At 57.9% G+C, this 27,911-nt stretch overlaps 3 protein-coding genes across 22 annotated transcripts in view; all 3 read right to left on the bottom strand.

Annotated features, from left to right (window-relative positions):
• Nucleotides 1–1,774: 1,774 nt before the first annotated feature.
• Nucleotides 1,775–17,423, bottom strand: LOC134053779 (14-3-3 protein sigma-like). 14 transcript variants are annotated; one of them, XM_062508996.1, is made up of 11 exons: nucleotides 16,076–16,335; nucleotides 14,040–14,200; nucleotides 12,441–12,590; nucleotides 11,610–11,747; nucleotides 11,186–11,234; nucleotides 10,760–10,862; nucleotides 9,476–9,585; nucleotides 8,587–8,689; nucleotides 8,244–8,368; nucleotides 6,282–6,885; nucleotides 6,044–6,065 (listed from the first exon to the last, which is right to left on the bottom strand). In XM_062508996.1, the coding sequence occupies exons 1-9, from the start codon at nucleotides 16,333–16,335 to the stop codon at nucleotides 8,351–8,353; spliced, it is 1,092 nt and encodes a 363-aa protein (XP_062364980.1). In that variant the 3' UTR covers nucleotides 6,044–6,065; nucleotides 6,282–6,885; nucleotides 8,244–8,350. The 14 variants fall into 14 exon arrangements, with proteins under 14 accessions (XP_062364972.1, XP_062364985.1, XP_062364986.1 ...); XM_062508989.1 differs by lacking the exon at nucleotides 8,244–8,368 and adding an exon at nucleotides 6,999–7,155; XM_062508991.1 differs by lacking the exon at nucleotides 8,244–8,368 and adding an exon at nucleotides 6,999–7,155 and having other exon boundaries at nucleotides 6,048–6,065; nucleotides 6,794–6,885.
• A 94-nt stretch (nucleotides 17,424–17,517) lies between these two features.
• Nucleotides 17,518–22,393, bottom strand: PIGV (phosphatidylinositol glycan anchor biosynthesis class V). 3 transcript variants are annotated; one of them, XM_062508984.1, is made up of 4 exons: nucleotides 21,288–22,393; nucleotides 19,638–19,791; nucleotides 17,901–19,052; nucleotides 17,518–17,814 (listed from the first exon to the last, which is right to left on the bottom strand). In XM_062508984.1, the coding sequence occupies exons 2-4, from the start codon at nucleotides 19,722–19,724 to the stop codon at nucleotides 17,518–17,520; spliced, it is 1,536 nt and encodes a 511-aa protein (XP_062364968.1). In that variant the 5' UTR covers nucleotides 19,725–19,791; nucleotides 21,288–22,393. The 3 variants fall into 3 exon arrangements, with proteins under 3 accessions (XP_062364968.1, XP_062364970.1, XP_062364971.1); XM_062508986.1 differs by having other exon boundaries at nucleotides 17,901–18,304; nucleotides 18,950–19,052; nucleotides 19,638–22,218; XM_062508987.1 differs by lacking the exon at nucleotides 17,901–19,052 and having other exon boundaries at nucleotides 19,638–22,218.
• Nucleotides 22,394–24,639: 2,246 nt separating this feature from the next.
• Nucleotides 24,640–27,911, bottom strand: part of ARID1A (AT-rich interaction domain 1A) — a 53,361-nt gene continuing 50,089 nt past the window's right edge. For all 5 annotated transcript variants that reach the window (XM_062508974.1, XM_062508975.1, XM_062508977.1 and 2 more), the window contains one exon: nucleotides 24,640–27,604. In XM_062508974.1, the coding sequence (XP_062364958.1) occupies nucleotides 25,880–27,604 (1,725 nt within the window). In that variant the 3' untranslated portion in view covers nucleotides 24,640–25,879. The remainder of the gene's footprint in view (nucleotides 27,605–27,911) is intronic.

The raw sequence follows: 27,911 nt of genomic DNA, 5'->3' as shown, positions 1-27,911 counted from the left end.
CCCTGCTGGGGGAGAGGCTGAGGTGGGGGGCACTCCTTGGCCCTGGGGCACTCAGTCCCTCTGCTCTAACGGTGTTTCAGACACTAAAACTGATCCATTTGACAGCTTTTCTGGATGCCCCTTCAGAGATGCCGAGCATTCCTCAGGCACTGGGCAAGGACCAGGATGGAGCTCGAGGTCTTGACGTCTCCCTGCTCCCACCATCCTGTGTAAAGCAGAAGGACCCCAGAGAACTCCCCAGCAGCAGAGGAGTGTTCTGGGGATCCAGGGCCTCCCCTCCTTCCCAGGAAAAGCTGCTGGACCGGCTGGGAGCCGGGGAGCACCGTGTCCTCCTACACAGCCACGCTGCAATTTCGGGAGCTGTTGAAATCGGTTAACTCCTGGGAAGCCAGCGAGAACCCACAGCCCCAGGGACGGACAGACACCCCCAGTTAACCCCTCCCTGGGCACTCTCAACTCCAGCCCTGCCACTCTCCAGTTTAACCAGTCTGGGTGTCCCCAGGCTGTGGGGTCAGGGGCCAGCACAAGCCCTCAGTTCGTTCTTCCCATCAGCTGCCCTGGTTTGGGTAATTACAGGTCTGGGGCTGTTCCCAGGCTGGGAGTGCTTGGGGCCAGGTGGAAGCCAAGCTTTGGGGTCCCTCAGTGGACACCCTGACACTTCTGGGGACCCCCAGGGGGCGTTGTGATGGGGCTGAGGAGAGACTGGGGTGTGGGTGGGGGCCAGGGGGCTCACAGGGGTTCATCCCCTCTGCTGGGATCTACTCCAGGTGTCCCACCCAGGGAGAACAGCTTCTGGTTTGTGCAGCCCAACCTCCCACCGCAGAGGCCTGGCAAACCTCATTACATCCGAGGCCAGCCCCTCCTTCCCTGGGTACCTCACAATTCCTTACATCTCTGCTTGTGCCTCATTTCCCCCAAAACCCACAGGTCCCTGACACCCTGGCCAGGCCAGGGCTCAGGACTGGTATGTCCTCCCTGTCCCTGCTCTGGGGCTCCCTCTGAACCAGGGCAGCACATCCTGAGTCACAGCACATTTCATCCCAGCATCCCATCCCATCCCATCCCATCCCATCCCATCCCATCCCATCCCATCCCATCCCATCCCATCCCATCCCATCCCATCCCATCCCATCCCATCCCATCCCAGCCGGCTCCTGCCCAGCCCTGCTCTGCTGAGCTCATAGCCCAGGGTGCTGTGACTGTATTTTATTGTAATTATTGTTCATGTTGGAACCCGCTGGTGGGGGGGAAGGGGAGGGAGCTGCGCCCTTCTCCGTGGCCTCGTGCCAGGGCCAGAAGTGCTGAGCTGAGCTTTCACCTGTCCCAGCGCGTTGGGACCTTGAGAGGGGTGTCCCCACCCACCGACACCCCAGGGCTGTCCCTGTGTCACTGCCCGTGCAGCTTTTGTGGATTTCCTTCCTTGGACTTAGAGGAGCCATGGGGCAGGATTGGGGATCCACACAAGGGGTGTCCGGGGCAGGTTTTGGGGAACCTGGGTTTGTATCAAGGAGTTGGGTCAGGGACTCGAGCACCTCATGGAGTAGCCAGCCCAGCGTGGGGCTGCCAAAACCATGATCCCATGGATGCACAGAGCCCTGAGCCCTTCCACGGGCCACCCTTCACCCCAAGACCCTGCTGGGGGGCTGGGGGGCTCCGAGAGCAGCCGGTGCTGGGGGACCTGGCCACCCCCACCCTGCTGGGATGGGATGGGGCACCCAGAGCTGCCCGGACATGTGCACAGGGAGAGATGAGGCAGACGAGAGCAGAGGTGCAGGAGAAGGTTTATTGGAGGCTTTGGCAACACAGGACCCCCTCCCAGAATGGGGGGGCTGCCCGGACCCCCCCCGGCCCAGCCCCTCACCTCCTCCTGTCGCTGCTCCAGCCCTCCAGGACACGGGGTTTGGAGCTGGCACGAGCCAGACTGGACACCCCCCACAAAAAACGTTAAATAGTTGGGGGCTGGCAGCTCTGTGGGATGGAGGCACCCCCTCTCCCTCTTTTCCCCCTCCCCAGAGCAGAGGATGGGGGAGAGAGAAGGAGGGGCCCTGCCAAAACCACCCCCACTCCTGGTGTCCAGGATCGGGGGGGGGGGGAGCTGAAACTCCTTCCCCCAAAAACCGACCAACAAAAAAAAAAAAAAACCAAACCAAACCAAAACAAAAAAACCCAAAATCACTTAGAGATGTCGAAGGGTCTGGAGCGGGGGCAGGTGGGGCTGGTCCCCGGCTCGGCAGGGCACGTTCATGTTCAGTTCTTGGGCTCTTCGCCAGCCTCGCCGCCGTCTTCACCGGCGCACTCGGCTGTCCATAGCGTGAGGTTGTCCCTGAGCAGCTGCATGATGAGGGTGCTGTCCTTGTAGGAGTCTTCGCTGAGCGTGTGCAGGTCGCCCATGGCCTCGTCGAAGGTGGTCTTGGCCAGCGAGATGGCCTGCTCGGGGGCGTTGGCGATCTCGTAGTGGAACACGGAGAAGTTGAGGGCCAGCCCCAGGCGGATGGGGTTCGTGGGCTGCATCTCCTTTTTGCTGATGTCCATGGCCTCTTGGTAAGCCTCCTGGGCCTTCTCTATCGTCGACAGGCGGTCGTCCCCGCTGGCCACCTCGGCCAGGTATCGGAAGTAGTCGCCCTTCATCTTCAGGTAGAAGACCTTGCTCTCGGTGTCGCTGTCCTTCTTGATGAGATACTTGTCCAGCAAGCCCAGGACGTTGTTGCAGACGGCGTTCAGCTCCTGCTCCACCTTCTCCCGGTACTCGTTCACCACCTGCGCTTTGTCGTCGCCCTCCTCGGTTTTGTGCTCGATGCTGGAGATGACTCTCCACGCCGAGCGCTGGCAGCCCACCACGTTCTTGTAGGCGACCGACAGGAGGTTGCGCTCCTCGTTGGAGAGCTCGTCCCCGTGCTCCACCACCGCCTTCATGAAGTCTGCCATGTCCTCGTAGCGCTCAGCCTGCTCGGCCAGCTTGGCCTTCTGCACTTGGAGGTTTCTTGCCATGGCTGGGACGCGGACGCTTGGGCGAGCAGCGGGGCCGGGAGCTTCGGGAGCCTCTGCCGAGCGCTGCCGCCGGGATTCGCTTTTGGCTGCGCGTCGGAGCCTCGAGCGAGAGCAGGAGGAGCCAGCCAGGTCCAAGGAGCGTCCTCCTCCTCCTCCTCCTCTGCTTCCTCCCCGCCGAGCGCGCCCTTAAAAGGCAAATCGCGGTGAATCATCGCCCGCGGGCGCTGGGGAGGGGGCGAGGGGGGCGGCAACGCCCTGCCCTCCGTGGGTGCGGCTCCCGTGGATGCCCCGGGGCTCTCCCCTGAGCCAACGCCCACCGGGAAACGCCCATCCCGGTGCTGAGAGGGCTCGGGAGGGCGACGGGAGCTGCGCTCTCGAGGGAGGGGGACGGGGACACTCGGCGGCGCTCGACTCTTCCTCCCCCCACCCGGAGAAATGGGCCACGGGGTGTGGCCGCTCGTAAAAATGGGTTCCTCCCCCCCGAAAAAGTCGTATCACTGTCGCTTTTAATATGGTGATTAACTCGGCGGTAATTGCGAGGGCTTGACGGGCAGGTATTTATTCCCACAGGTGGGGAAACCGAGGCAGAGGCTCCGCATCTCTCCCAGGCGCCGCGGGAGGGACCGGCCCAAAAGGCGGGGTACAGTCAGCCCTCGCCTTTGGGCACGGTGGGACCACCTGGACCCCCCCAAGAAACATCCCGTGCTGGGAGGAGCGAGGGGAGACCCCATCCCTGTCCCCATCCCCTCGTGCTGCTCCAGCGCCCGCCTCCGTCCCAAGGCTGTCTTTCCCATCCCTGCATCCCTCCATCCCACCGGGGACGTTCCGCAATCTCTCAGGCCGTGAAGGAAGAGTTTTAGCCTTGGCTTTTTGCACGTTTACGGTCGTTGCAGGCTGGCCGTGGCAGCGCAGTGCCCCGATAGGGATCTGAGCTGCGCCTTGCTCTGAGTTTCACTCGGAGCTTGTTTCCACACGCCGGGCGCTGGCGCAGCCCCGGCCCCGCTCCCGGCCCCGGCCCGGCCTTATCTCCGTGCGGGAGAGTGCGGGAAGGGCAGGGTGGGGCGGGCGGCTCCGGGCCAAGGCCAAAAGGGGCCTTGTGATTCTTTCAATGAGCCTGACTCGCTGCTTTGTTCCCCTCTGCCAACACCCGGCCGGGTTCCCCCCGCGCCTCGCTCTGCTCCCGCAGCGCCCCAGCGGATCCTGATGGGATGGAGGACGCAGGAAAGGCGTGGGGATGCTTTTCCAACCACTTCAAGCCCAGGAAAACACCCCCAGCCTTCACATCACCCCCTCTGCACCCGGGAAAAGGATTCAGGGCTTTTCACCCCATCCCCGCCAAGCCCCTGACTGGGTTTTGGGGTGCCCGGGTGCCACCGAGGGGCTCCCGCGGCAGCAGCGTGAGGGTGTCCAGACCCACCAACCTCCCACAGCTCCCCCATGGCCCCCAACTGCAGCAACCAGAGCTCCTTCCCCAGGGCTGATCCCCTGGGAGCTTTGGCTTCCCCAAGGCATGGGGGAGCAGGACACCACAGACCCAGAGAGACCCTCCAAGGACTTCCATGGGGCACAAAACCTGTCCCCCATAGAGGGATGGGAGCCAGAGTGATCCTGCCCCACCCTGCATTTGGGGAGCCCCCGGTGGGATCCCCCTTGCCCCAGGACGCCTGTGGGGTGGGGATGCTCTGTGGCAGCCCCTGTGCTTTGAGCTGCCGCCAGATTTCGGCTGGGAGGAGGCTGCAGGGACGCTCTGCCCCGGCGGATCCTCGGCAAAGCAGGGGAGGGTGAAGGGCAGAGCCCCAAATGCTGGCACAGGGGCTGTGGGGGAGCTCGGCTGCACCATCATCCCACCCAGCTCCCGTGGGTTCCCCCGAAAGATGAAGGGCAGCGCCAGAAGCGCGTCCCAAACCCTTCTGTGGTTCTGTGATCACCCCGGGCAGAGGGGCAGCAGTTAACCCCAGCCCCGGGGCCGCTGCCCGGGCCGCTGCACGTCCCCAGCCCCGTGAGCCGAGGGCAGGCGTGGGCTGCGCCCTGGCAGGAGCCACAGGATGCTCGTGGCTATTCCCAGCGGCACTGCAAGGATGCTCAGAGCCCGTCTAGCCACCCTGCCCAGCCCTGCTGCTCCCCCTGGCTGTGGGGACGCCGCCAGCTCCCAAAACATCAGCGGACACCGCATTTTTCCGAGGGGTGCTCACAGCGCTCCGGGTCCTGCGGGCACTGCCCGCTGCTCCTTCCCAGCCTGGCTCGACCCTTCCCCCTGCACAGGAGGGTGCAGAGCCACGGGTGGCTGAGACTGGCCCCAAACTGAGCCACAGCCCAGCTCGGGAAGCTCCTGGCTCCCATCCCCCGGGCTGATGACAAAGCGGTGCCAGCCCTCGGTGGCTTCCCTCGGCTCCCTGCTCGGGCCTGCCCAGGCAGGAGCTGCTCCCGGAGCAGAGCCAGAAACCAGAGCACAGTAAATAGGAGAAACTTTCATTGTGTTACAAAAGTAAAAGGCATAAAGAGATGGTGAATCCTACAGGGCTGGGGCAGGCCTGGCTGCTCCACTCAGCTCTCAGCCCAGGGTTGGTGCTCGAGGTGCTGCTGAAGCCCCTTCCCCTGAAACCAGACCGTGCTGGGATGAGGCTGCCAGGGGGGACTGGCCCAGGGGCTGCAGGGATAAATAAACCGGCCAGGTAGGAATTCCCGTCGGGAAATTCCTCGGGCACACGGACACGGCTTGGGGGGGGGGGGGGGGGCGGGGTTGGTGCCCCTTGGTCGGGCTGGAAATGCTCTGACGTGATCCTGCTCCTTCCAAAATCCTGCTGGGACGCCAACCACAATTCCAGCATCTGCAGCAGGGAGACACCGACCCTGGGTCCCAGCTGGTGGCCACGGGAGGCAGCAGGAGCCGCGGTTCCTGCACTGGATCTAAGTGTTTGTATGGCTTTGAGCTCCAAGGGCTGGAAAAGCTTTCCCGAGGCGTGGCCGCTTCCCCCCGGCCCCGGCGAGGAGGGAGGTGCAGCCCTGGCGAGCGGAGGCACTCGAGGTGGTCATGGCTCCACGAGAGGCACGGGCTGCTGGGGCTCGTGGCACTGGGTCTGCCCGCAGCGAGGAAAAGGAGAGGGGAAGAAGACAAAGAGAAGTTAGTGTCGGGAACAGAGGAGCCGAGGAGCAGGGCATTGCATCCAGGCTCGCTGGCAGGGTGGGACCAGGAGGGAGGAATGGGTTCCATGCCTGGCCCGAGGTTCGGGGGGTGCTGCAGGAGGGGCCCACAGGTGACACAGGACACCCCAAGGTGGCCTGAGGGAACTTACCTTGGTCACAGCAGGAAGAACTGGGAGATGCAGAGAGGAAAACGGGCAGAGGGGCCAGAGGGATCAACCTAAGCCACAGAACGGGGCAGGTATGGGGGTACAGACCTGCCCCAGGGGCCACAGCTCCCTCCAAACACCAAACCTTTCCTTGCCTGGGGCTTCCTCACACAACCACTGCAGGCTGTGCTCCAGCCAGCCCCAGGCTGCAGCACCCCTGCTATCCCTGGCCCACGATGTCCCACAATGTCCCACACGTGTCCCCATGCAGACCAGGTGGCTCCAACCCATGCTGAGCCCCAGCACAAAGCTAGGGCAAACCAAACCCATCCTCCTCTGGCCAAGCCTTCAGGTGACCCCTCAGCCTCGCAGCCCTGGCACCACTGCCCCTCTGCCAGGGGGATTCTGGTGAAATTCTGGTGGGATGGATGGGGTGTTAACACAACTGGAGGGTGATGCAGTGGAGATGAGATGGGTGGCTCAGTGGTGAGAGGGAGAAGGAAGCACTTTCTTACCAGCCAACCCTCAGATATCAGGGGAAACGTCCGAGGAGGGGCAAATCCCGTCAGGCTGTGCAGGAAATGGCAAAGTCCTGGCAGGCATCCTCCTGGGGAAGACACCAGAGGTTATGCACCTCACACCTGCCACGGGGCCAGAGGGGCTGCCACAGCTGGGGAGCACAGGTCCCAGCTGGGGAGAGGACACTGAGGTGACAACAACCTGAAAATGTGGGACAGCAAATTCCCTTCACTCCAGCAACAGTGTCAGCTGCTGCTCGTCCCTTGTGGCAGGAGTTTCCAGGTGAGGCCTGAGCCTAACATAGTCCAAGTGGCACCTGAGAGATGCCAAACCCCAGCACACACCTGCCCTCTTCTGTCTTCCAGGAGGAAAATAATCATCAAAGCAGTTAACTCTTTAAAAATAGAATTTTATTGAGTAACAAAGGAAACTGGTTTAAATAAAAACAGGAAGGAGTCTGGCCCCTGGTAACCCCCTCCTCACTGCTCCTCTGCCATTCCCCTGGCACAGGCGCTTGCAGATTACAGAGCACAATGCTGGTGAACTCAGGGGGGCTGGGCTGCCCCCCAAAATGTGCTGCCCCTGCCCCAGGTTGAAACTGGACTGTCTGACCCACAGAAACCTGACAGGCAGCTCGGTACTGTGAGCCTCTGCCCTGTGCACAGCTGCGCAGGACAGAAAACGTTCTACCTAGAAAAAAGTCCTACAAATTGTGCAAAAATATCCAGCAGCATCTAATAACACGATTCAAGTATTGCTACAAGGTTTGTGACTCTCCCTTCCCCCTGGAGACACAGCTGGGTGCAGAGTGGTGCTCATGAAGGAGCGCTGGGATGGCTCCCAAGGCACTGGGGACAGCCCTGGGGACACTCTGCTGGTCAGAAACCCAACCATGAGCACACCATGAGCTTATCAGAGACCAGCACCCCCCCCAACTGCTTCCTCTGTCAAACTCTACCTGGGAAAGGTGTGACCCTCAGGAATTCACACACTTCTCTGTTGCCTTTTGGTCTCCCACAGACAGGGCACAATCCTGGCAAGCTCCAGCTCCCAAACCTTAACCCTTGTGACCTGCATCTCATGAGAGCCACAGAGCACAGAGTGTTCCCTCTTCCCCATTAGAGGAGGGTCCCCTGACTCGTGTCCTTGCTGAAAAACGTGTCTGACCAACCTGCAGGGCCAAAACACAGCCCCAGCCAGAAAACAGAACCAGCAGGGATCACCCAGGACATCCTCACTGGCTTCCAGGTCTGCTGGGAGCCAGAACCCTCCCAGCTGAACAGCCCAGCTTCCCAAGGAAAGGGGAAGCTGCTGCAGCCTGAGAGCCAGAATAGATTCCAGGTGGGCCCAGGGGAACAGGGTGTGTTCATGGAGCTAAGAGGGACACCAGGCACACAAAACCTCCTGCAGCCCAGCTCTGAGTGGGGATCATTTGTCAGTGCCCACCTCATTCCCAGCAGGGATCACAGCAATTCCATGGAGCTCAGGGGTCTGGCACTCCCCAGGGACCCCCAGTTCCCAGCACGAGCCCAAGGGTCCCACAAGCTGTTGGGCTAAGTCAGGCAAAACCCCTGAGAGGCCACATCACAGTGAAACAAATAAACAAAAAGTAATAAATAAATGTTAAAAAAAACGAAGGCAACACATGGCTGGAGTCTTTGGCAGCTCTGGGTGCCAGGGCTGTCCCGCCTGAGGCCAGGCATGCGGCAGGGGAAGGGAATGTCTGGAGCAAGGTGCAGGCACAGCAGGCACTGGGAACACCACAGCACTGCTAGGGAATGCCTCCTACCATGCTGGTGTCAGTTTTGGCTCCAAAGGAAGGGATTTCACTCTTGGGACTACTGGATGGGGTCCCGACATCTGGCTGGATAAATCCTCTTCTGTCTATCAAACTGCAAAACAGGAAGGGAAGAGGAGTTCAGGGAAAGAAAACTGAAGCTGGGAGCTCACAGCCACAGGGGAGGCTCCTCTCCCAGGACCTGCTGAGCACAGCACAGGCAGGATGCTGGAGCACAGGGCTCCAGCCCAGCACATGAGCCACAGACCCCTCCCATAAGCCACAGACCCCATCCCATGAACCACAGGCCACCACCAGCCATAAGGAGCTCTGGGCCACCACAAACCCAAGGGGAATTGGCCAAAGAGCTTCAAACACAAAACCAATGTAAAAGAGGAACAAACTGGAGTAAAATGCTCTTCTCCCCACAACCTCCCAGCCTGGCTCCCTGAACGAACAGATTGACCAGCTCTGAATGGCAGCTCTGCATTTTGGCTCCTCTGAACCCACCAAAAAGCCTGGGGGCACCTCAGAGAGCAGGGATACGACATGAAATACAAACCCTTGCCATGGGGACAAGAAGTGCCTGTACTGGACCGAGCATCTGCTGCCAAGTGCTTTGCTGTTTTGCTGCTGCTCTTCACCTTATCCAACTACAGGGCTTGTCTTATTTTCAAGTTCCACGAAACAACTACAGCTGACCCCAGTTCATCCAGCTCCAACACATTTCATAGCCTACTCATCCATGTCCAGCCTCTCTCTGCAGAGTGGGAAGCTTTCCTGCTCCCCATCAGGGCAGAGGTTTCTGTGCTGCCGTGGACCATGACAGATCTGCCCTTCCCAAGGCTCCTCTCCCACAGCAGGATGCAATTCCCAGTGCCTGGAGGTCACAGGCCCTTACCTGGGATGGAATGGCCCACACAGCACTGCACAGCAGTTTGTGAGGATGCTTTTATGGCTGTAGGGATTGGCAAACTCCGAGCCCCTCTTGTTTGACCAGGACCCTTTGATCTGAAAGGGATGGGCACAGATTAGGAGGGGAAGTATGAGAGAGCAGACAATGACAGGGTAAAGGATCCTTGCAGGGGTGGAAGGTTTGTCCTGGAGCAGAGGGAGAACATCTGCAGGTACATGCTGCCTCTGCCGAGGTTCAGCCTGCAGCTGGAGAGCTCCCAAGCTGTGCCCTCCCCGTGCTGTCACTGTCACCACTGTCACCACCTGCCACACCAGCCCCATCCCCCCTGCTCCCCTCGTGGTCTCCAAGGCTGGCAGCCCATCAGAGCAGGGCTCAGCTCGTGGTGCCTCAGGCTGAACAAACAGCCCAGAGGCTCCTCTGTCCCCACCCCAGCAGCTGCCCCCACTCTGCTTCCAAAATCAGGCACGGCACGGGGGTGTGGGCAGTTGCCACATCTGGCTCAGGCTGCACTCAACCATCACCAGCACACTTCCTCCTCCTGTTTTGCTTCCTCTCCCCAGCTGCAGCAGAAGGCTGGAGCCACGGGCCACCAGTGCTGGGTACAAACTGAGCTTCACTCACACAGCCCTGGGCAGCTCTGCCACACCTCTGAGTGCAAGGTGGAGGGGAAAGGGGAAAAATCAAAAACAAAAGGGATGCAAACATGCTTCTGCAGTGCTGGAAGCTCCCAGCAGGGATTACAAGTACTTCTGGCCAGAAGGGCGAATTTTGATCCTGAGGATCAGACAGATCCTGCTTTTCCATACAATCTGCCCCACTCAGGGCATTCATTTGGTGCTTGGAGTCTGTGCACACCCCAGATCTGAAGGTAAATCTCATCAGATGTCTGTACTTCGTTTGCTAATTAGAGATGAGGAACTGCCAGACACAAAGGGACTGGCCCAAGGTCTCAGAGGAAACCCATGGTTACACAGGATGCTGAATTCAGATCACCAAGATCACACCCAGATACTCCTCTGGGCCAGCCTTCCTTTTTTAATTTCACAACTCCTAATTTTAAGCAAGGCCACAAACAGAGTGGAAAAAACACACACGTGATGGTTCTAACTCGGCCACCTGAAAGTGCAGCCGTGGGCACAGGCTGCTAGCTCTGCACTGGGTGATCACAGGCAGTGAAACACTGCACTGAGGCAGCCGAGAACTCCCTGAAAAGCTGCTCAGGATGGGTCATGGGCAGCCTGGCAGCAGGACAAACATCCAGGTACTTACATCTTCGTTCGTCGTCAGGTTGGAGGCGACTAAATAAGTGTGAAAACCTGAGAGGCCCAAAATAGACCAGACTGAGAAAAAACAAATCACCAGCTCCAGAACAGTGAAACAAAAGTCAAGGAGGTCTCAAGGAACAAAATCATCCCACAAGGAGAGGCAGAGGACTGTCTGGGGAGGTTTGGGCAAGCTTCCCACTCCTCGAGCTGGTTTGCAGGAATCCAGCAAGGCACAGCCTGCCCCAGCTCTTCCCTTACCACCTGAACTTGAAAACTGGGAAGCTTTGTCACCCACCCTTAGTCCCAGGTAGGCAGGGGACTAAATTAATTTGGAGAAAGGACCAGGGTGACCTGCAGAGAGCTCCTGGCCCCTCTGTCAGTGATTAGTGCTGCTGGGCACCCCAAGCAGCTGCTGCCAGCACAAGGATATCTCGCAGGGGTTGTCTTCAGAGTGGCCAGGAACCCATCCCTCTGAGAGCCTGCAAGGCAAAACAGAACAAGGAATGGCATCCCAGCAGGCAGCCCTGCCCCTCCAGCCAGAACTCCACCCCTGTGGGCTGATCCCTGTGGATCTGTCTGTCTGTCTGAGGAACAGCTGCAGTCTGGAACACTGCAGCAATGTCAGTGCCTGGACACGGCTCAGGAGATGTGGGGCTGATGGAAAAATCACCCTCCCTGCCAGGGAAAGCGTGGGTGCAGCACAGCTCATCTGCTCTGAGGAGCAAACCCCAGCTCCCAAAGCCCCGGTGCAGCAAGGGCAGATCTGGGGCTGCCTCACACCTGGGACCCTTTAACCCCTCATTTGCTGTAACCCACAGCAGCAGGAGCCACAGCCCCTGCAGGCCCAGACTTACGCAGGGTGAGGTGGGTGACGACGCAGGCGAAGATGAAGGCGGTGAGGAAGGACAGGGACAGGATGAAGGCGTAGAAGTAGCGGTAGTTGCGCTTGCCCACACAGTTGCCCACCCAGGGGCAGTGGTGATCAAATCTCTCTGCAACAAAGGCTCGAGGTGAGGAGGGCTCCCAGCACAGAGCAGATTCTGCTCATTCCCCCCCAAATGAGGAGCTACAAACCCACCTTCCCCCTGCACCCCGAGGGCAGAACCTCCCCGCAGCAGTGCCCCAGGAGAGGCACGGAGCTGCCACGGGGTCTGTACCAGCCAGGCCACACACAACGAGGAGCCTGCAGCAAACCTCGTGTTTGTGGAGCACTGCACTGCACAGAACCCTGCTCCCAAAACCAGGGCAAACAGAGCCACGGAGCCCTGGATGTGCTGTCCCCTGCCCTACTGCTGCCTACAGTTTAAATGCAAAGGAGACAGACCATGCAGTATCTTGTTTTATAATCCTTCAGGAGACACAAAAAGCAATCTGTCCAGGAACACAAGTGACAGGATCAGTGACAGGACCAGAGGGAATGGCTGGAGCTATGCCAGGAAAGGGTCAGGCTGGAGATCAGGGAAAGGTGGGTGCTTTCAGAGGGTGCTGGGCACTGCCCAGGCTCCCCAGGGAATGGGCACAGCCTCAGAGCTCCAGGAGCTCTTGGACAAAGCTCCCAGAGGTGCCCAGGTGGGATTGCTGGGGTGTCTGGGCAGGGCCAGGAGTTGGATCAGTGACCCCTGTGGTCCCTCCCAGCTCAGGATATCCTGTCCCTGAGCAGCTGTGGCCAGGCCTGCCCTGCTCACCCACGCAGTTGTCGCAGACGCTGCAGTGCGAGGTGCGTGGTGGCCGGAACATCTTGCAGGTGTAGCAGTACTTGAGCTTCACCACGTACTTGTTGATCACCACCTCCATGGTGCGGGCTGGGGGACGGTACGTGGAGTTGCCCATGCTGTCTGCAGGGACAAGGAGGGACACTCACAGCCCTGTGCCACCCCCAGCTCCCTCCTAGCAGGGACTGGCACATGCTCTCCTGGCTCTAACAGAACACAAGACAGGATTTCTGGCAGGGTGGGCAGCCAAGAGCTCCAGTCTGCTCCTCGCATTATTTATGGCTTGTCTTTGTTCAGTGGCAATGCTGCTGGGATACCAAGGGGAAGCAGTGAGTGCCCAGTGCTGTGGGAACGTGGAGTAATTTACCAACAGTGAGTGCAAAGCAGCAGCCCAGGAGCACCAGCTCATCTCTGTGTGTCCAGCAGGTCACACCAGGCAGCCTGGCTGTGAAGGCACAAGTGGCACTGCCACAGGACCATCCTTGCCACAGCCAGCACACAAGCTGTCACCCCACAGCTGCAGCACTCCCAGCCTGCAGGGACTCGTCTCCATCACTGTGGGGAAGGACAGCAGCAGGTCTCAAGTGCTCCAGCAGATTCCCTGGAATTTGACAGGTTTGTGTTCATAGCACAAGAGGATTCCTCCTCCTCCTCCAGGTTTAAAGTGAGGATTTTTAGGGGCACTGCAAGTTACATCTCTGTGTGCTGGCACTCCATTATTCCCTGGGAGCTGGAGACTGTTCCTGTACACAGCAATAGCTGGAAACCCCCAGTATCATATTTGCAGTTTTGGGGGTTATTCCTTTTAGTTACTCCCAAAAAACTCCTCACCTTTCCAGCTGTGAGGAATTCTTTGGAAACAGTGATGCAACACTGAACATGTTAAGAGGATAATAAGTGGATTATATTAACAGTAACAGCTGGCACATCAGGCAGCATCTGCAGCCAGATTACTGCTTTAGGCCCTTATAAATAGCAACATGGATCACCACTCAGGGGATATTTAAAACCCTTTTTCAAGTCAGATGTAGAATTACTGCCTTGCATCTGTCTTCAGCAGGACAGACTCAAGCTGTCTCACATCAGCTTTGCTAAAGCATTTGCTCCAACCTGTCACATCATCGAGGTCCAGAGCTCCTGGTTGCAAACACCTCCTTGGCTGTCCCCAAACCAGCGTGACAGAGCAGTTTTTAGAAGAGGACAAACATTAGCCTGCTCTAAAGAACACCTTGCAGCACAGCAGGCTCAATGGCAAATCACAGTATCAAAAAGCATTAATTATCCTTCAACTCTGCTGCCTGGGACTGAACAGGAAAAAGAAGCACCTGAGCTGCTCTGCAGATCCTCTCTGAGGCGCTGCCTGCTGTGCCAGAGGAGCTTGTTGCACCTCTCACCATGATTGGTAAACACTAAAACCTCACAATCTCACACTCGGGATTTTTCTCCCCCGTGGACAAACCTTAAGGAGCCAAGACCCAAAAAAGGGTCCTCATGGAGCCTGAAAGGTGCACAGACACACAGAGAGCCCTGCACAGAGCCAAACACAGGAGAGGGATCAATCAGAGCTCTCACCAATTCGCTTCTCCAGGTCTGCAGCCTCACTGGGGGTGGCTCTGGGCAGGATCCCTGGGTCTCTGAAGCTTGTCTGGAGCAGGCAGCTGATGACAAACAAGAAGAGGACGGCGGCGATGATGGGGATGGCCAGGGTCAGGTGACTGGCAAGGAAGGGGCAGCTGTTAAAAGATAAATAAAATGGAATTGTTATCAATCACTGCACAGAGCTGCTGCCAGCTGGGACATCACACCGTGAACTATCACGGGGCAGTGGGCTCAGCAGCAGAGCTGGGGCTGTTCCTGCAGAGATGGGGACTGGTGTGATCACACCCCACACCAGGACAGCTCCGTTACCCACAGGTGGCAGCTAGGGACAGCAGGGGACACAGCCCTGCACGCACAGAGCCACTGTCCCCTCCTGCAGAGGGCTGATCAGTGCCCAGAGCCAGCACAGGAAGGGTGCCCCAGTCCTGATGGCTGCAGGCAGTGCTCAGGCTCTGCAGCACTCTGAGAGGATTAAGCAACTTTTGTTTCACCTCCCCAGCTCAGCTGTCCAGAACAAAGCACCCATCAAGCAACAAAACCCCTTCAGTCCAAGCCTGAGCCCCTCAGTCATCAACAGAGAGCTCTGTGAAAGGAGAGATGTGAGCTTGTCACCCCTTTCCTGGGAGAACCTGCAGAGCCCACTCTGCCCTACTAGGGAACAAGAAACCATAGAAATAGAATCCCCAAATGGTTTGGACCCTAAAGCCCATCCCACCCCTGCCATGGCAGGGACACCTGCCACTGTCCCAGGCTGCTCCAAGCCCTGTCCAGCCTGAACCTGGACACTTCCAGGGATCCAGGGACAGCCCCAGCTGCTCTGGGCACCCTGTGCCAGGTTTTCCCATAGAAACGACAAAGTGCAGACGCAGGCAAGATGCATTTGCTGTACAACCAGCAAACTGGAGCCTCTGCAACAGAGGCATCCTGCTAAAATAACAACCTGGAGAGCCCCAGGGCATCCTCAAGCATGAGAGAGTGACTCGGCAAGAAGAGAGGCAGAGCAGATGTCCTGTGCCCTCTGCCTGGCCACACAAAGCCAACACTGCTCCGAGCTGCCCGTCAGCCCCGATCCGACAGAGAGCTGCCAGGGCATGGATGATGCTGAGAAAAGGAGTTTTTCCATCGGGATGCTGTGCCTGCTCTCCCAGCTGCCTGTGCCTTTCAGCTCATCTGACTTCTCAGAACCTCTAATCCCATGGAGCACTTTTCATCTCTTCACCAGCAGGCTCGGGCAGCTTTACTCTGAGACTTGCAGGGATTAAAAAAAACAAAGTGACTCCCATCCCTCCTGGGACAGAAATGGAGGCAGGACACCAGAACCCTCCAAGGTGTCAGGAACCCACGGTGCTCCTCGCCCAGCTCCCCAGGGCAACACAGGACACACCGGGATGTTCCTGGCTGTCCCCTCCCTTGGGCTGCAGGAGCAGGGAGCGTCCCTGGTTCAGCTTTCCAAAGGAAAGGAGACCGGGCAGATGCAGCTCCCTCTTCCCCAGACTCTGAGCTCCAGTGCAGACCCTCGAGTTGGGACCCCGAAGGGTTTCTCCATTTAGAAGAAACGCTGTTCCTAGACCCCAGTGGTGGGCAAAGCCCACGAGCCTTTGGGGATTTCCTGGGTGCAATTTTGGGCCAATTCTCTTCTTGGGAGCAAAAGGGGAGCCTTGGTGGCTGCATTTAGAGGTCAGGGGGGCAGCTTAGGGGGATGTTAAACCCCTTCCTGGGGCCAGACTGAACAAACAACGTGAAGACCAACCCCTACCCCCAAAAACACACCTGGGAGACAGGTGATGGGGCAGCGACAGCAAAGGGAGTCTGCGGGCTGCACCATGGGGAGAAGGAACAGCGGGGATATCACGGGGGGAAGGCGACGCCCAGCCCACCTCCCTCGCGGCACGGGGTGCCAGCTAGCCCAGATAGCCCCGCTCCCCCAGGGCAGGCCTTGCGGAGGGGAGCAGGCGCTGCTCGCAGCCCCGAGGGGCAGGACCCGGGGCACAGAACAGTCCCGGACTCACTCGAAGGCGAAGAAGAGGCCGCTGGTGGCCAGGATGAGGCCGAGCGTGAGGGCGAAGACGCCGCTGTGCCGCGCCAGCATGAGGCGGCCGCCGCAGTAGAAGCGGTTGCGGCCCGGGAACACCTCCCACTTCCTGCGGGGCCGCCGCGCCGCTCCGGCCCGCGGGGCCGCGGCCCCCGCCGGAGACGGCGACCTGCCCGGGCCCGGGCCTGCCGCGGCCGCCGCCCCGGGCGGGATCTGCCGGTACTCGCACTCCTTCATGGCCCCGCCGCGGCGCCCGGAGCCCCGGCCCGGCCCGGATCCCGGCCCCGCCCCGGGGCCCGCCCCGATCCCGGCCCCCGCCGCACAGCGCCCCCTGCCGGCCAGGCCGGGAGCGGAGCGGGCTCGTCCCGGCACCGAATACGAACCGTGCCCAGTTTCCCTGTGTAAAAACCCGCACCCTCCAGTTTCCCCATGGCAGGCCGGAGGAGGCGTTCGGCGCTCCAAAGGCAGCCGGGGTTCCGGGCGCTGCCAGCTCGGCTGACCCCAGAGCGCCACCCCAAGCCCTGACACCCTCCCCAGGCCCCATCCCCGCAATGACGTCACGTGAACACACCCAAGATATTATAGTCACGAGTCACGTGATTCCGTTCCCGAGTCACGTGGCGCACCGCCACGTGACACCAGGAGGTCATGTGCCACAGTATCCAGGCGCACGTGACACTACCCAAAAGACCACGTGATCGTCTGGGGTCATGTGCCGTCACCACGGCCACGTGACCACGCCGGAGTCACGTGTCACCGCCCTGGCCTCGCACGGTACTCCCCGATCACGTGACCGTCCCCAGCGTTACGCTCCCACCGCGACGTCGCCCCGCCCCTTCCCGCGTTATCGCGTAGTCACGTGGCCACACCCCCCCGTCCCCCGGTGGCCACGCCCATCTCATCGTCATGGCGTCGCGCTCCCGCTGCCGGCCCCGCAGAACGGGCCGTGCCGCCTCTCCGGTAACTTTCGCACGTTTATTGGGGTCGCGCATGTGCCCACACAGCCCCCGCCGTGCTTCCTGCCCAGCCTGGCTCGGTGCCCGGAACCGGCACCACGGAAAATGATCCGGAGCAGCTGGTCCCTCCCCACACCACATCCCAGGGAATCCCCAAATCCATCAGAGCATCCTGCCACAATTCAGGGCCTGCCGTTACCTCCCCCAGGAGATGCAGGAATCGAGGTGCATTCCCCATCCCAGGCAGCTGATGGGAATTTTGGCCGTCAGCAATGCCAGCTGAGAGGGGCAGGACGCTGCAGCATCACACCACAGAGAACATCCCGCCTGGGACACGGAGTGACACCTTTGTAACTGCAACAGCGCCATCGCAGCCACCTCAGGCTGCACCTCACTGGAGCAGCTGAGTTTCAGTTCTGAGCAGAGCTCCTGTCCCACTGCTGGCCTGTGCCAGCACAGCCCGCTATGTCCATGGGAAGAAGTTGCAGTGCAGGATCAGCCCCAGCAGCCAGTAGCCCAGGAAGAACCCCAGGATGCTCTTGCTGAGGGGGGTAATCAATCGCCAGTTCAGCAGCAGCCTCACAACGGGGTTATCCGATGTCCCCTTCCCACAGGAACGGGGAGATTTACCAAGAAGAGGCTTCCCAGATTTTGGGTTATCAGTCCCTGTGCTCCAGAGCAAAGGTTCGTGTTCCTGAAGCAGGTGAGCTGAGAACCAGTACAGGATGGGAGAGGAGGAGCCAAGGAACCGGGTCAGCACCTGGGGACAAGAGGCAGAGGAGAAATCACCCAAAGTGCTGTGCTGTCACTGCCCCGGCCCCACAAGGAACTCTCCCTGTGTCCTACCTGCACGTGCATGCAGGAGAATCCGAACACCAGCAGGGCTGTGCCGTGGACCACGTACACGAAGGCAGCGGGGCCACAGAATCCATCACTCGCCTTTCCCCTCTCTTCACTCTTACTCCTCTCTAGACCAAGAGTCAGGCAGTGCCAGGGGTTTGTGCTGACGTAGGCCCAGGAAGCCCACAAGCCCAGAAGGGTGACAGGCAGAGCAAGCAAGAAATTTGGGATCTGTCTGAGCTCAAAGTACCTCAGGAAGCCCACATTCCAGTAAGTGTCCTGGATATAGGAATAGACCACAGGGAAGCGCTGGGAGCACCAAGGGGGTTCGGCCCCATCCATGCCTGCCACACGATAGCCCTTGTCCCGTGCCAGCTGCAGCAGAGGCTCAGGAACGCCCTGAGCCAGGCCTGTGCCAGGGCCACAGAACTTCAAGTAGGCATAGTACTGAAACAAAGCGAAAGGCAGAAAAATCCCAGCACACATCAGGGCTGCTGAAGATGCCAGGCCGAGGACCTGCTTCCACAACAAGGGCAGCTTCCTTAGGGGCGTCGATCCCCCCTGCAGCTGGCGGGCAAAGAGCTTGGCGCGCGAGTAGAGGAAGAAACCAGCGTTGACGAGCCCGTTGGCACGGGCACCAGAAGCCAGGGAGAAGAGCAGCCCACTGAGCCAGCCCTGCCCCTTCTCCAGCTGCCACATGGCGCCGAAGGCCAGGCAGGCGAACATGCTCTCCGAGTAGGCGGCCGCCATGAACACTCCGGCGGGGCTGACCGAGAAGAGCAGGGCGGCCAGGAAAGCCTGGCTCCGGTTCCGCAGCACGGCCCGGCCCAGCCCCAGCAGCGCGGCGGCCGCCAACGCCGCCAGCAGCGCGTTGAGCAGCACGGCTGAGAGCAGCAGGCGGCTGCGGGGCTGCAGCTGCACCGGCCACGGCAGCAGCCCGGCCAGGAGCCGCAGGCTGAGCGGGAACAGCGGCAGGAAGGCGCAGTTGTGTTCCAGCAGGTAGCCGTGCTCAGCGATGAACAGGAAATGCTCGCTGTCCCAGCGGGCCAGCCCGCCCAGCAGCCGCTCCAGCAGCTCATCCCAAGGGCTCCGAGCACCCAGGCGAGGAGGGGAGAAGGCGTCGGCAGCGTGGTCCGGGATCAGCAGGTTAAACACGGCCTGGGAAACGAGAGAGGGCTGCAGGTTAGCAGAGATGCTCTAGTACCCAGAGCTCCTGAGGCTCAAACAAGGGCTGAGGGTGGCACCTCAGGGCTGTGTGTAGATGCCCACGAGGTTGTGAAAAGGTGCAAACACCACCTTTTGGGGTATTTACATCTGAACAGAATAACATGAATCCCTGCTACTGGCCAGGGAAAGCTGCTCAGGGCTGTGACTGGGCTCTGTGCTGGCTGTCACAGCCAAACTCTTTCATGCTCCGAGCAGGATGTCTCTGGAAATAAGACTTGGGAGGAACATAAAGGAGGAGACGATTGTTCCTTTTCTGTGCATAAAGAAAACTTTGACACTTTGAGCCAAACCAGCCTCTTACAGCAGCAGTGTGAAAACACAGCAAGTTACAAAGAAATTCATGCAATTTTACTTAACAGCAAGCTGTCAGTAAAACCCATGGCTGCAGACAGTCTCTTGGCTCTCCAGAGAAGATTTCCCCATTATGCTGGACCAGCTCATGGATCTCAGGGGCACCGAAGGGGGGGAACAGCAAAGCCCAGCAGAACCTTCCTGGCTCATGGAAGACAGACTTGCCTGCAGCAGCAGTGCCAGGGCCCGGCAGCGCAGGGAAAACCACACAACCTCCCGGAGCTGGGGGTCTGCCCTGCTCCACAGCTCCATCCCACACTCGGGAACTGCCTCAGGAGCTCACCAATGCCAGGGGAATTCTCCTTCCAGTTTGGGAAACCTGTGTTGGTAAAGACAGAGGACAAAGAAAGGGATTTTTTGCTTCAGCCTCATTTGTGAATTTTGTCAGGGATTTGAAAGGGTGCAAGTCTCTGTGAACAAGAAAATCGCTTATGGAAGAGATCATAGGTCTGGGAGATGATGCAAAGACCACTTTGATATTGTTCCTATTAAAAAAAAAAAAAAAAAAACCTGATTTCTTAACGTTGTCCAAGACACTGAGGGAGAGAGGTTACAGTGTGTTCTCTGACCCCACTCCTCACCAGACTGGAGAAAATCCCTGGAGCAGAGAGGCTGCTCCAGCAGCTGGAGCCAGGGCTGTGCCAAGCATCCTCACACACATCCAGTCCCAATGCACTGAATGGCATTTATGCCTCTTTTTTTCTGGAATGGAGACAGAATTCATGTGGACTCTTGAGTGTAAACCCCATGTAGGCAGGGGTTTGCTGAGTGGGGCTGCCAGGAGCTCCCTCCTCTCTCCTGCTCCATGTTTGCCCCTGGGAAGGCAAGAATGGATTTACTCAGCTGGCTCCATGGCACCAGCTCTGCCAGAGCAGGGTGGAACTCAGGCACACAGCTTCGCCTGGCACAGGCAGGACACAAAATCTGTGCCATTCCACCCTCACCACCTCCAATTTTCCAGTGTTTTGCCGTCCTGGCACCTGCCTGCCAGGCACACTGCACATGCCAAGTCCACCTCCTCCCTGCACACCTTGCCTGAGGGATTTAAAGCTCTTTGTGGAGCCTCCCCAGGTCAGTGTCTACATGTCCTGGGTGCCGTGGTGGCCCAGCTCTGAACCCCTGGCCCTGAGCCATGGGAGGTGGGCAGGATCTGCCGTGCAGCTTTTTAAGATAAAAAATTTCTTCCGTTGGTTCCCCAGCCACCAACTGATTTTCAGCTTGAGAAACACAGCCCACAGCTCTCTCCAGGCCCCAGTGACACCACATCCTGCCCTTCTCTCTGCTCCAGCACTTTGTAACACACAGAGATCCCCACACTGATCGCTCCACAACCTAAAATCTGAGATTTCCCTATTGCTATTGTGGAGAAAAAAAACCTGCCAGGCTGGAACTGCACAAGAGGGCAGAGAGCAAATCATCAGCAAGGCAAAAACCAAGATCCAGACTGGCTCACTAACAACTCCAATCCCCAACCACAGGGTTATGCTTCCTATTTAACCACAAATAAAAGTTTTGGGGTTGTTCCTATTCCCCTTGTGCTCTCCAGCACTCACAAAGCAACTGGAGGGAGGCACATTCTCCTGCATCATGAAAATGTGACGTTATTTTAAACGAGGGGACACTTCAACCCAGCTGTAAACGCTTTTAAAGCACATTCACAGCTGCAAATCCTATTAAAGCACAGCGGTAAAAATGGTCCCGGCACTTTAAATATAGTTTTTTTCGAAAAGCAGAGAAAAAGCCTCGCCTGAATGTGCCAAGAGAGCTCAAAGCAAACAGCTTTAAAAAGCCTGTTCCTGTCACGACGCAGCTCACCTTGTGACAGAGCAAAGCCTTCAAAAGAGCTGCAGCCCACAAGCCCCATTTGAATCCAGAGCTCAGCGTCGGGAACGGCCCTGCCCCAAAAATCCTGTGGGAAAGAGCACCTGCACGAACAAAAAAAGGAGAGGGAGAAGGGTGTTAAAAATATTCCAGCAGAAAAGGATACAAGGTCCTAATTACAGGCGTTTTTCTCTCTGGGTTCTGCGCTTCCCTTGGCTCTCAGCTGTGAATCAGAGTCTGGAAGCGACCTGGGTGAGTGATGTGAGCAGGGACAGAGCAGAGGCCGGGGGAATGAGGACAGGACGGGAGCGGCTCCGTGCAGCCGCAGTGCAGGGCAGGGACCAGCCGGTGGCAGCAGCCGCTCGCCACAGCGGCATTTCCCGTGCCACGGCCAGAATCAGCTCCTGGCAGGGCGAGGGATCCTGCTCCAGCATCCAGCACAGTCTGGGCACCCCTGCGACCTCTCCAGCCTGCTGTACTCAGCAGATGCTCCGGATGTGTTTTCAAACCTCTTGTAAGCAGGATGCTAAAGGAATGTAGCAGGATTTTGGAAATCCTGTTTGCTGGGTGCTGTTTCTGTGGGCCTGGGAGCTTTCAGCCATCTCTCCTGCCCAGTTCCAGCTGATGGTCCAGAGGCTGCAGCTCCAGCAGTGAGTCCCTTGGATCTGGATGCAAACAGGAGTGTTTTTATCTCTTAAAACAGCTCACGGGAGCGGTCTAAACCTGCTCTGGATCAGAACCCAGCAGTGCCTGCCCTGCTGGAGGCTCAGCTGCAGCTCCACCATGCCACAGGCATGGGACAGCTCCTGTGCCCAGCACATCCCTGGAGTAACAGCCCTGCCTCCCCCTGGCACTGCCCCGGGGCTGTTCCCTGTCCCCAGAACTGCCCCAGGACCGTTCCTGGCTGTTCCCTGTCCCCAGGGCCGTTCCCTGGCCGTTCTCTCACAGCCAGAGCCGCTGCGGCCGCACGTGGTGCCCACACAGGCAGAGCTTTCCCCTCGAAGCCAGGCCAAGCTGTGACGTGCAGAGGCCGCGGCAGAGGCTGGGCGGTGCTGAGGCCTCAGCGGGATTCCCAGGATCAGGACGGTCTCAGGATCGGGGCCCGGTGCGCTGAGCAGCGGCGGGACACGGGAGGGCAGGGCCCGGAGCACACGGGACTGTCCCGGGGCTGTCCCCAACCCCTCCGTTCTCGTTCAGCGCTGCTTGGGGACACAAACCCCGCCCGGCCCCGCGCCTGACCCGGGCTCCTCCGGGCGGGATCCCGGGGCGAGGCCTCCCGGCGGCTGGGCCCCTCCAGGCCTCACCGTGCGGCTCCTGACGGTGCCGGTGCCGGTGCCGGGGCCGGGCTGAGGGCGGCGGGACTGCCCGGCTTCGATCTCGATCCCGATCCCGATCCCGATCCCGGTTTCGGTCCCGGTGCCGCAGCGCCCCCTTGCGGAGGAGCTCAGGAAGGAGCGCCCGGCTCCTTGGCCCCGCCCCTCCGCCCTCAGCGCACCGTTTCCGGTCACGCCCTTTCCGACCACGCCCCTTTCCGGCATCACGTGGCGGCGGCGCGCGCGTGTGGGGAAGGGAAGGGGCGGGCGGCGCCATCTTTGTTGAGGGCGGGCGGGAGAGGCGGGCCGGGACCGGGGCCAGAGCAGGCCCGGGGCCGTGCCGAGCTGCGCCCTGCGGGGCTGTTGGAACGGCACAGCCCCCGCTGTCCCCAGCCCCACACCCACGGACATCCCTCATTGCCAACCGTCGTTGGGCAGGGCGGCCGGAACGCAAATCCTTCGTGCTTTGCACCGAATCTTTCCATTCCCAGTGGAGTTGGTTAAACGCTTCTCTCTGAGCCGACCTCTCTGCCCTTCCCCATTTCTGCCAGCAAAGGAGAAAAACTTGAGTTCACCGCAAGCCAGATCCCTGATGGTAAACTCAAGGTCAGCCCGGCTCCATCCTGGGATGAAGGAGAAACCATCGCGGGCTGGCTGAGCCCTGAGGGAGAGCCCCCGAGTGCTTTGCATCGGGCATCAGGCTTGGAAGAACTCACGTTTTCTTTGCTGGCAAAAAATGGGGAACAGCAGAGTGATTTGGGTTCAAAAGGTGTTTGAAGGATTTCCTTGAATGGAAGGATTTGGGTACAAAGCAGGCCCAAAGCATCAAGGATTTGAGCTCCAGGCAGCCAGGGTCAGAGGTCAGGTGTGGCCAAACTGGGAACTCTGTTCTCATTTTACCAATTTCTCATCTCTGTCCTTCATTTCCACTGCTTTAGAAATGCACAGGGGGCTGTGTCTGTGCACAAACAAGTGATGGGGCAGCAGAATTACTCCCCTTGGATAAACTGGGTGTGTAATTCTTGTAAAATTATTTCCAGGAGCACTCCTGCCTCTCCTCTCCCTCTCAAACATGACTCCAGATTAGATCTACACAGGAAAAGCTGCTGACGTTACCTGCTTCCACTTCACTGATGATTCCTTTCTGTTCAGGAGAAGCAGCAGAACTTCCACATCCATTTGATCAGGTGAAACACAACTCCTGGAACGCAGAACTGAATAGTCAGGGAAGCTGGGGTTGCACTGACAGTGTGGCAGAGTCCAGCAGAATCCTGGTCTCACACTTGGTTGCCAGCACTTCCTAAAGCCGAGGAAGCCCAGCAGCATTCCTGCCTTTCGAGCAATCCATTTGAAGGACTCTCCTGCCAGGAAGAGCTCCCACCATTCCTGCTGACAGACAAGACTTTTCAGGAAAAAGACTCTTTGATTTCAGCACAATCACTCCCAGGAATCTGAAGTTTGAGGAATGAAGGCTCTGGGAACTGAGAGCTCCCGAGGAGAGGGCTGGGAAGATAAAACAAGGAGAATTTTTGAAAAAAAATGACGTTTGGTTTTTAAAATAAGCTGCTTTTTTCTTTAATGAGCTCGGAGCAGTTCTAGCTACCCTACTTCCAGTATCCACTGAGGACAGAGCCTCGGGCTAAATGAAATGCCCTGCAAACATGCAGCTCCTCATCCAGAGAGCCTGAGCTGTCTGCTGAGGGCCTGGGAGCTCTGCTGGAAAACCCCGGCCTCGGGAGGAAGTCAAGAGTCCACACCACGCTCCCAAGAAAATGTGAAAAATGCCAAGTGGAACGAAAATTTTCCATTTTACAGAGCTGGGAGGAAACTGCCTCCTTACCCAGCAAGGCCCTTCCCTCCCCGGCAGCCACAGCTTCACCTCACGCTGCAAATCCCGAGCCTGGGCAGCTCCTAAGGAAAAATTCCAGCAGGGAAAAGTCAGAGCAAACAGCATCAGAGCTCCTGAGCAGGGCAGGCCTTGGGCATCACCTGGCAGCACTGAACTGCCAATAAAAAAAACCCTTACAAACATCTTACCAAGATTTAATGTACATTTATTCTTAACACGTGGAACATATAGTATAAAGATTTCATACTGAATAAATGATATTCATTAAGCCAAAAAAGGAAAAAAGGGAGGAATTTACATCAAGTTTTTAGCTACATCGTCTGAAATACAAATATGCAGAATTCATCACTGAAAAATCTCAATTGTGTTTCTTCATCAGGAACTTCAACTGAACCTAGAACTTTTTCACACCTCGATTAGAAAGAAAACAAAAACAGGAAAAAATAAACTATAAGTTGATTGGCTGCTGAGACAGCAATGACTTTATACACAGAGACCTGTACAGCATCCTCCAGGGAGGGATGTCTGGCAAGAGATTAAATAATTGTGTCTCGCTTTTGCAGGTCATCAACTCGTTAACTCGTCATACTATAAAGGGTGGGAGGGGACAAAACTGCAGGAGTCTCAGGGTATGTGCAATGTACAACGTCATATATATATACACACGTGGCAGCGCTGGGCTGCAGCTAAAGGTTAAAACCAGTTCTAAGAGGTGATCTCAGGGTTATTCATACAATCAAGGAGGAAGAGAGAAAGAGGTCAGGGTGTTGTAGGTTCACACATTATACTTTGGGGGAAAAGCCTTTTTTTCTCCTCAACATTAACTAAAAACATTTTTAAAAACTACAGCTTGCTGCTGATCCAGCGTTTTTTTCTTTTTTTTTTTTTTTTTTTAATCCATGTGAGACATTATTACAGTATGTTTACAGTTTAAGGTGTACAGTACATGGAGTTCTACACGCTACTGCACAGGCCTCCCTTGGACAAGGTCTGTTCACAACTGGTAACTTCTTGGTTCCTGCAAGATTGTGAATGTACAACGATAAACCACACAGAGTTCAGCAGTCACTTTTTTGTCCTTCAGAGTTTACCATTAAAAACAGTTATGAAAGTGGTGCCTGTCAATGGGATAACACGGCAAGTCGTCTTTCCCCAAACTCACTGTAAACGACAGTAACTTTGGTTAAAATAAAAAAAGTCTTCTATGTAGACAGAACTTTGTCTCCTTTAATAAGGGATTCAGGACAAATTTGAAGGGCAGGGAAAGGGGAGAGGGGCCGGGGACATCTTTCCCCGAGGGAGAAGCAGGACAGCGCAGGGCAGACAGTGGATTCTGAGGTGGTTTTGCATAAATAAAGGGCAACAGTCAGTTTCTAAGTTCTCCACTCACGCACACGCACACGGGGGCTCGGATCCCACAGCTGTCATGACTGGCCAATTAAAAACAGTACATCACAAATAACTTGTGAAACCAAAGAGTTCATCAAAGGCGACACGGAGATGTCCAAGAGCCGCGACTCGTACAAGGTGAACTCCGAGTGGTTCTCGTCCACCTTGGCCAGGGCCAGCAGCGCGCGGGCGGCGCGGCGCATCATGTCCACGCTGGTGGCCTCGAAGGGAGGGCTCTGCATGTGCATCAGCCCTGCCTGGCTCTGCTGGAACTGCGTGGCAGCCAGGCTGTCCTCCAGGAAGCCCAGCAGGTTGCCAATGCTGCCCTTCTGCACGGCGATGGCTCTGGCGGCCAGGCTGTCCCCCTGGGCCAGGTTGGCCAGCAGCACCACGGCCATCTCCCGGCACACCGGGTTCTTTCTGTCACTGAGGAACCGCACCATGGTGCTGTACAGCTTCTCCAAGCGGCTGAACGGCGGCGTGGCGAGGATCAAATCTACGTTGTTGTCCTGGATGCTGAGTTTGCTGAGTGTTTCCAAAACCAGTCTCTGAGGGGAGAGGACAGCGTTGGGCCCCAGTGTCGGGAAGGGATCCTGGGCCTCTGCTGAGGGACACACTGCCCAGTGGAGGAGTCCATCCAGGATAGGCAAACAGATGCTTTCTGGGTAAGGGGAGAGGTCCAGCTGCCCAGAAATGTTGGCCAACGTGACCAGCGTGTTTTCACGCAGCATCTCCAAACAGTCCCACCACCACTCCACCTTGTTGCAGCTCACCCCTTGGTCCTGCTCCTCCTCTTTCTCGTAGGTCAAGGGGGCCTGTTTGCGTTCTGGATGCTTGTGGTGTAGGAGGATCAGTTTCCCTAGAATCAGCAGCAGCCCGGGGTGTTTGGACATTTCAAAGTCATTGCCTGGCACGAACGATAAACTCCTGATGATGTTGGAGACGCAGATGCAGCGCTTGGCCAGAGAGTCCTGCCAGTCCAGGAGGGTGCAGAGCGGCGTCTCGTCCTTACTGTGGGGTTCATCCTCCAGGATTTTTATATTTCTGTGGCTCTGAGCTGGGCTGATGACAAAGGGAAACTTGCTGCTCTCCTTCGCCGTTTCCGAAGCTTTGACCTCTTCCTCGTCCCCCGCCAGGGATCCCGGGCGTGCCGAGAGCATGTCGTCCATGGTGGCAGTTATCCTCTTCTCCGAGGAGCCGTCGGCCGCAGGAGCCTCCCCTTCCCTGGGGCTCGGGCTGCTCTCGGCTGCTGAACGTTTCCTCAGGGCAGAGGAGCAGGAAGCTCGTTTGTGAGGCAAGGGCAGCTCGGTCTTGCTCTCGAAGTGTGTCTGGATGTGCTCCGTGGTGTCCCCGCCGCCGATGCGCCAGTGCAGGAGCCCGCTGTCGAACTCCTGCACCCGCCCCAGCTTGTCCGAGTAATCCACCACGAAGGGGTCGTTCTTCTGCACCACCTTCACTGGAAGCTTGTCAAATTTACTCACTAGCTTCTCCTCGCTGCTCTCTAGAGGTACTTTGTCCTTGCTCGAAAACGCAGCCTCCTCCTCTTCCTCATCCTCCTCTTCCTCCTCACAGTTCAGGCTCCGTGGCTCGTCGTCCTCCTCCCCTTCTTCAGGGGAGGAAGCTGAGGATTTGCAGAACCTTTCGGGATCTAATAGTGTTCTTTGCCCTGGGTCTCCTACCTCGTATTCCTTCAGGATTCCAAAGATCTCGATCAGGCAGCGCCGGAAATATTCCACCAAGAGTTCCAGCAAGCCTGGCAGCTACAAGGGGGGAGAAAAACAGGAGGGGAGGAAGGAACAGCTATCAGAAAACAACTCAGGGCAGAGAGTTTAAGCACTGCTGCCAATAAATGATGCAGAAGCGAGGTTTTTGTCCTCTGACAAAAGGGACACTGGCTGTCAGCGTCCAAACTGCCCCCCCTGCACACACCCTCTGCTCTGGGCTGTATCTCCCCCCCTGGTTAACCCGCAGGGAGAGCCTTTGCACACACAGAGACCCCTCAGGCCAAGGAGTGACCACTCACAGCTGCCCACACCCCATGCTCCAGGTCCAGAGGCTGCAGGAGCT

Source organism: Cinclus cinclus, chromosome 26 (genome assembly GCF_963662255.1).
Source record: "Cinclus cinclus chromosome 26, bCinCin1.1, whole genome shotgun sequence".
In the NCBI taxonomy this organism is placed as follows: domain Eukaryota; kingdom Metazoa; phylum Chordata; class Aves; order Passeriformes; family Cinclidae; genus Cinclus; species Cinclus cinclus.
The sequence above is the reverse complement of the archived record's forward strand: the minus strand, read 5'-3'. Positions and strand labels throughout refer to the sequence as shown.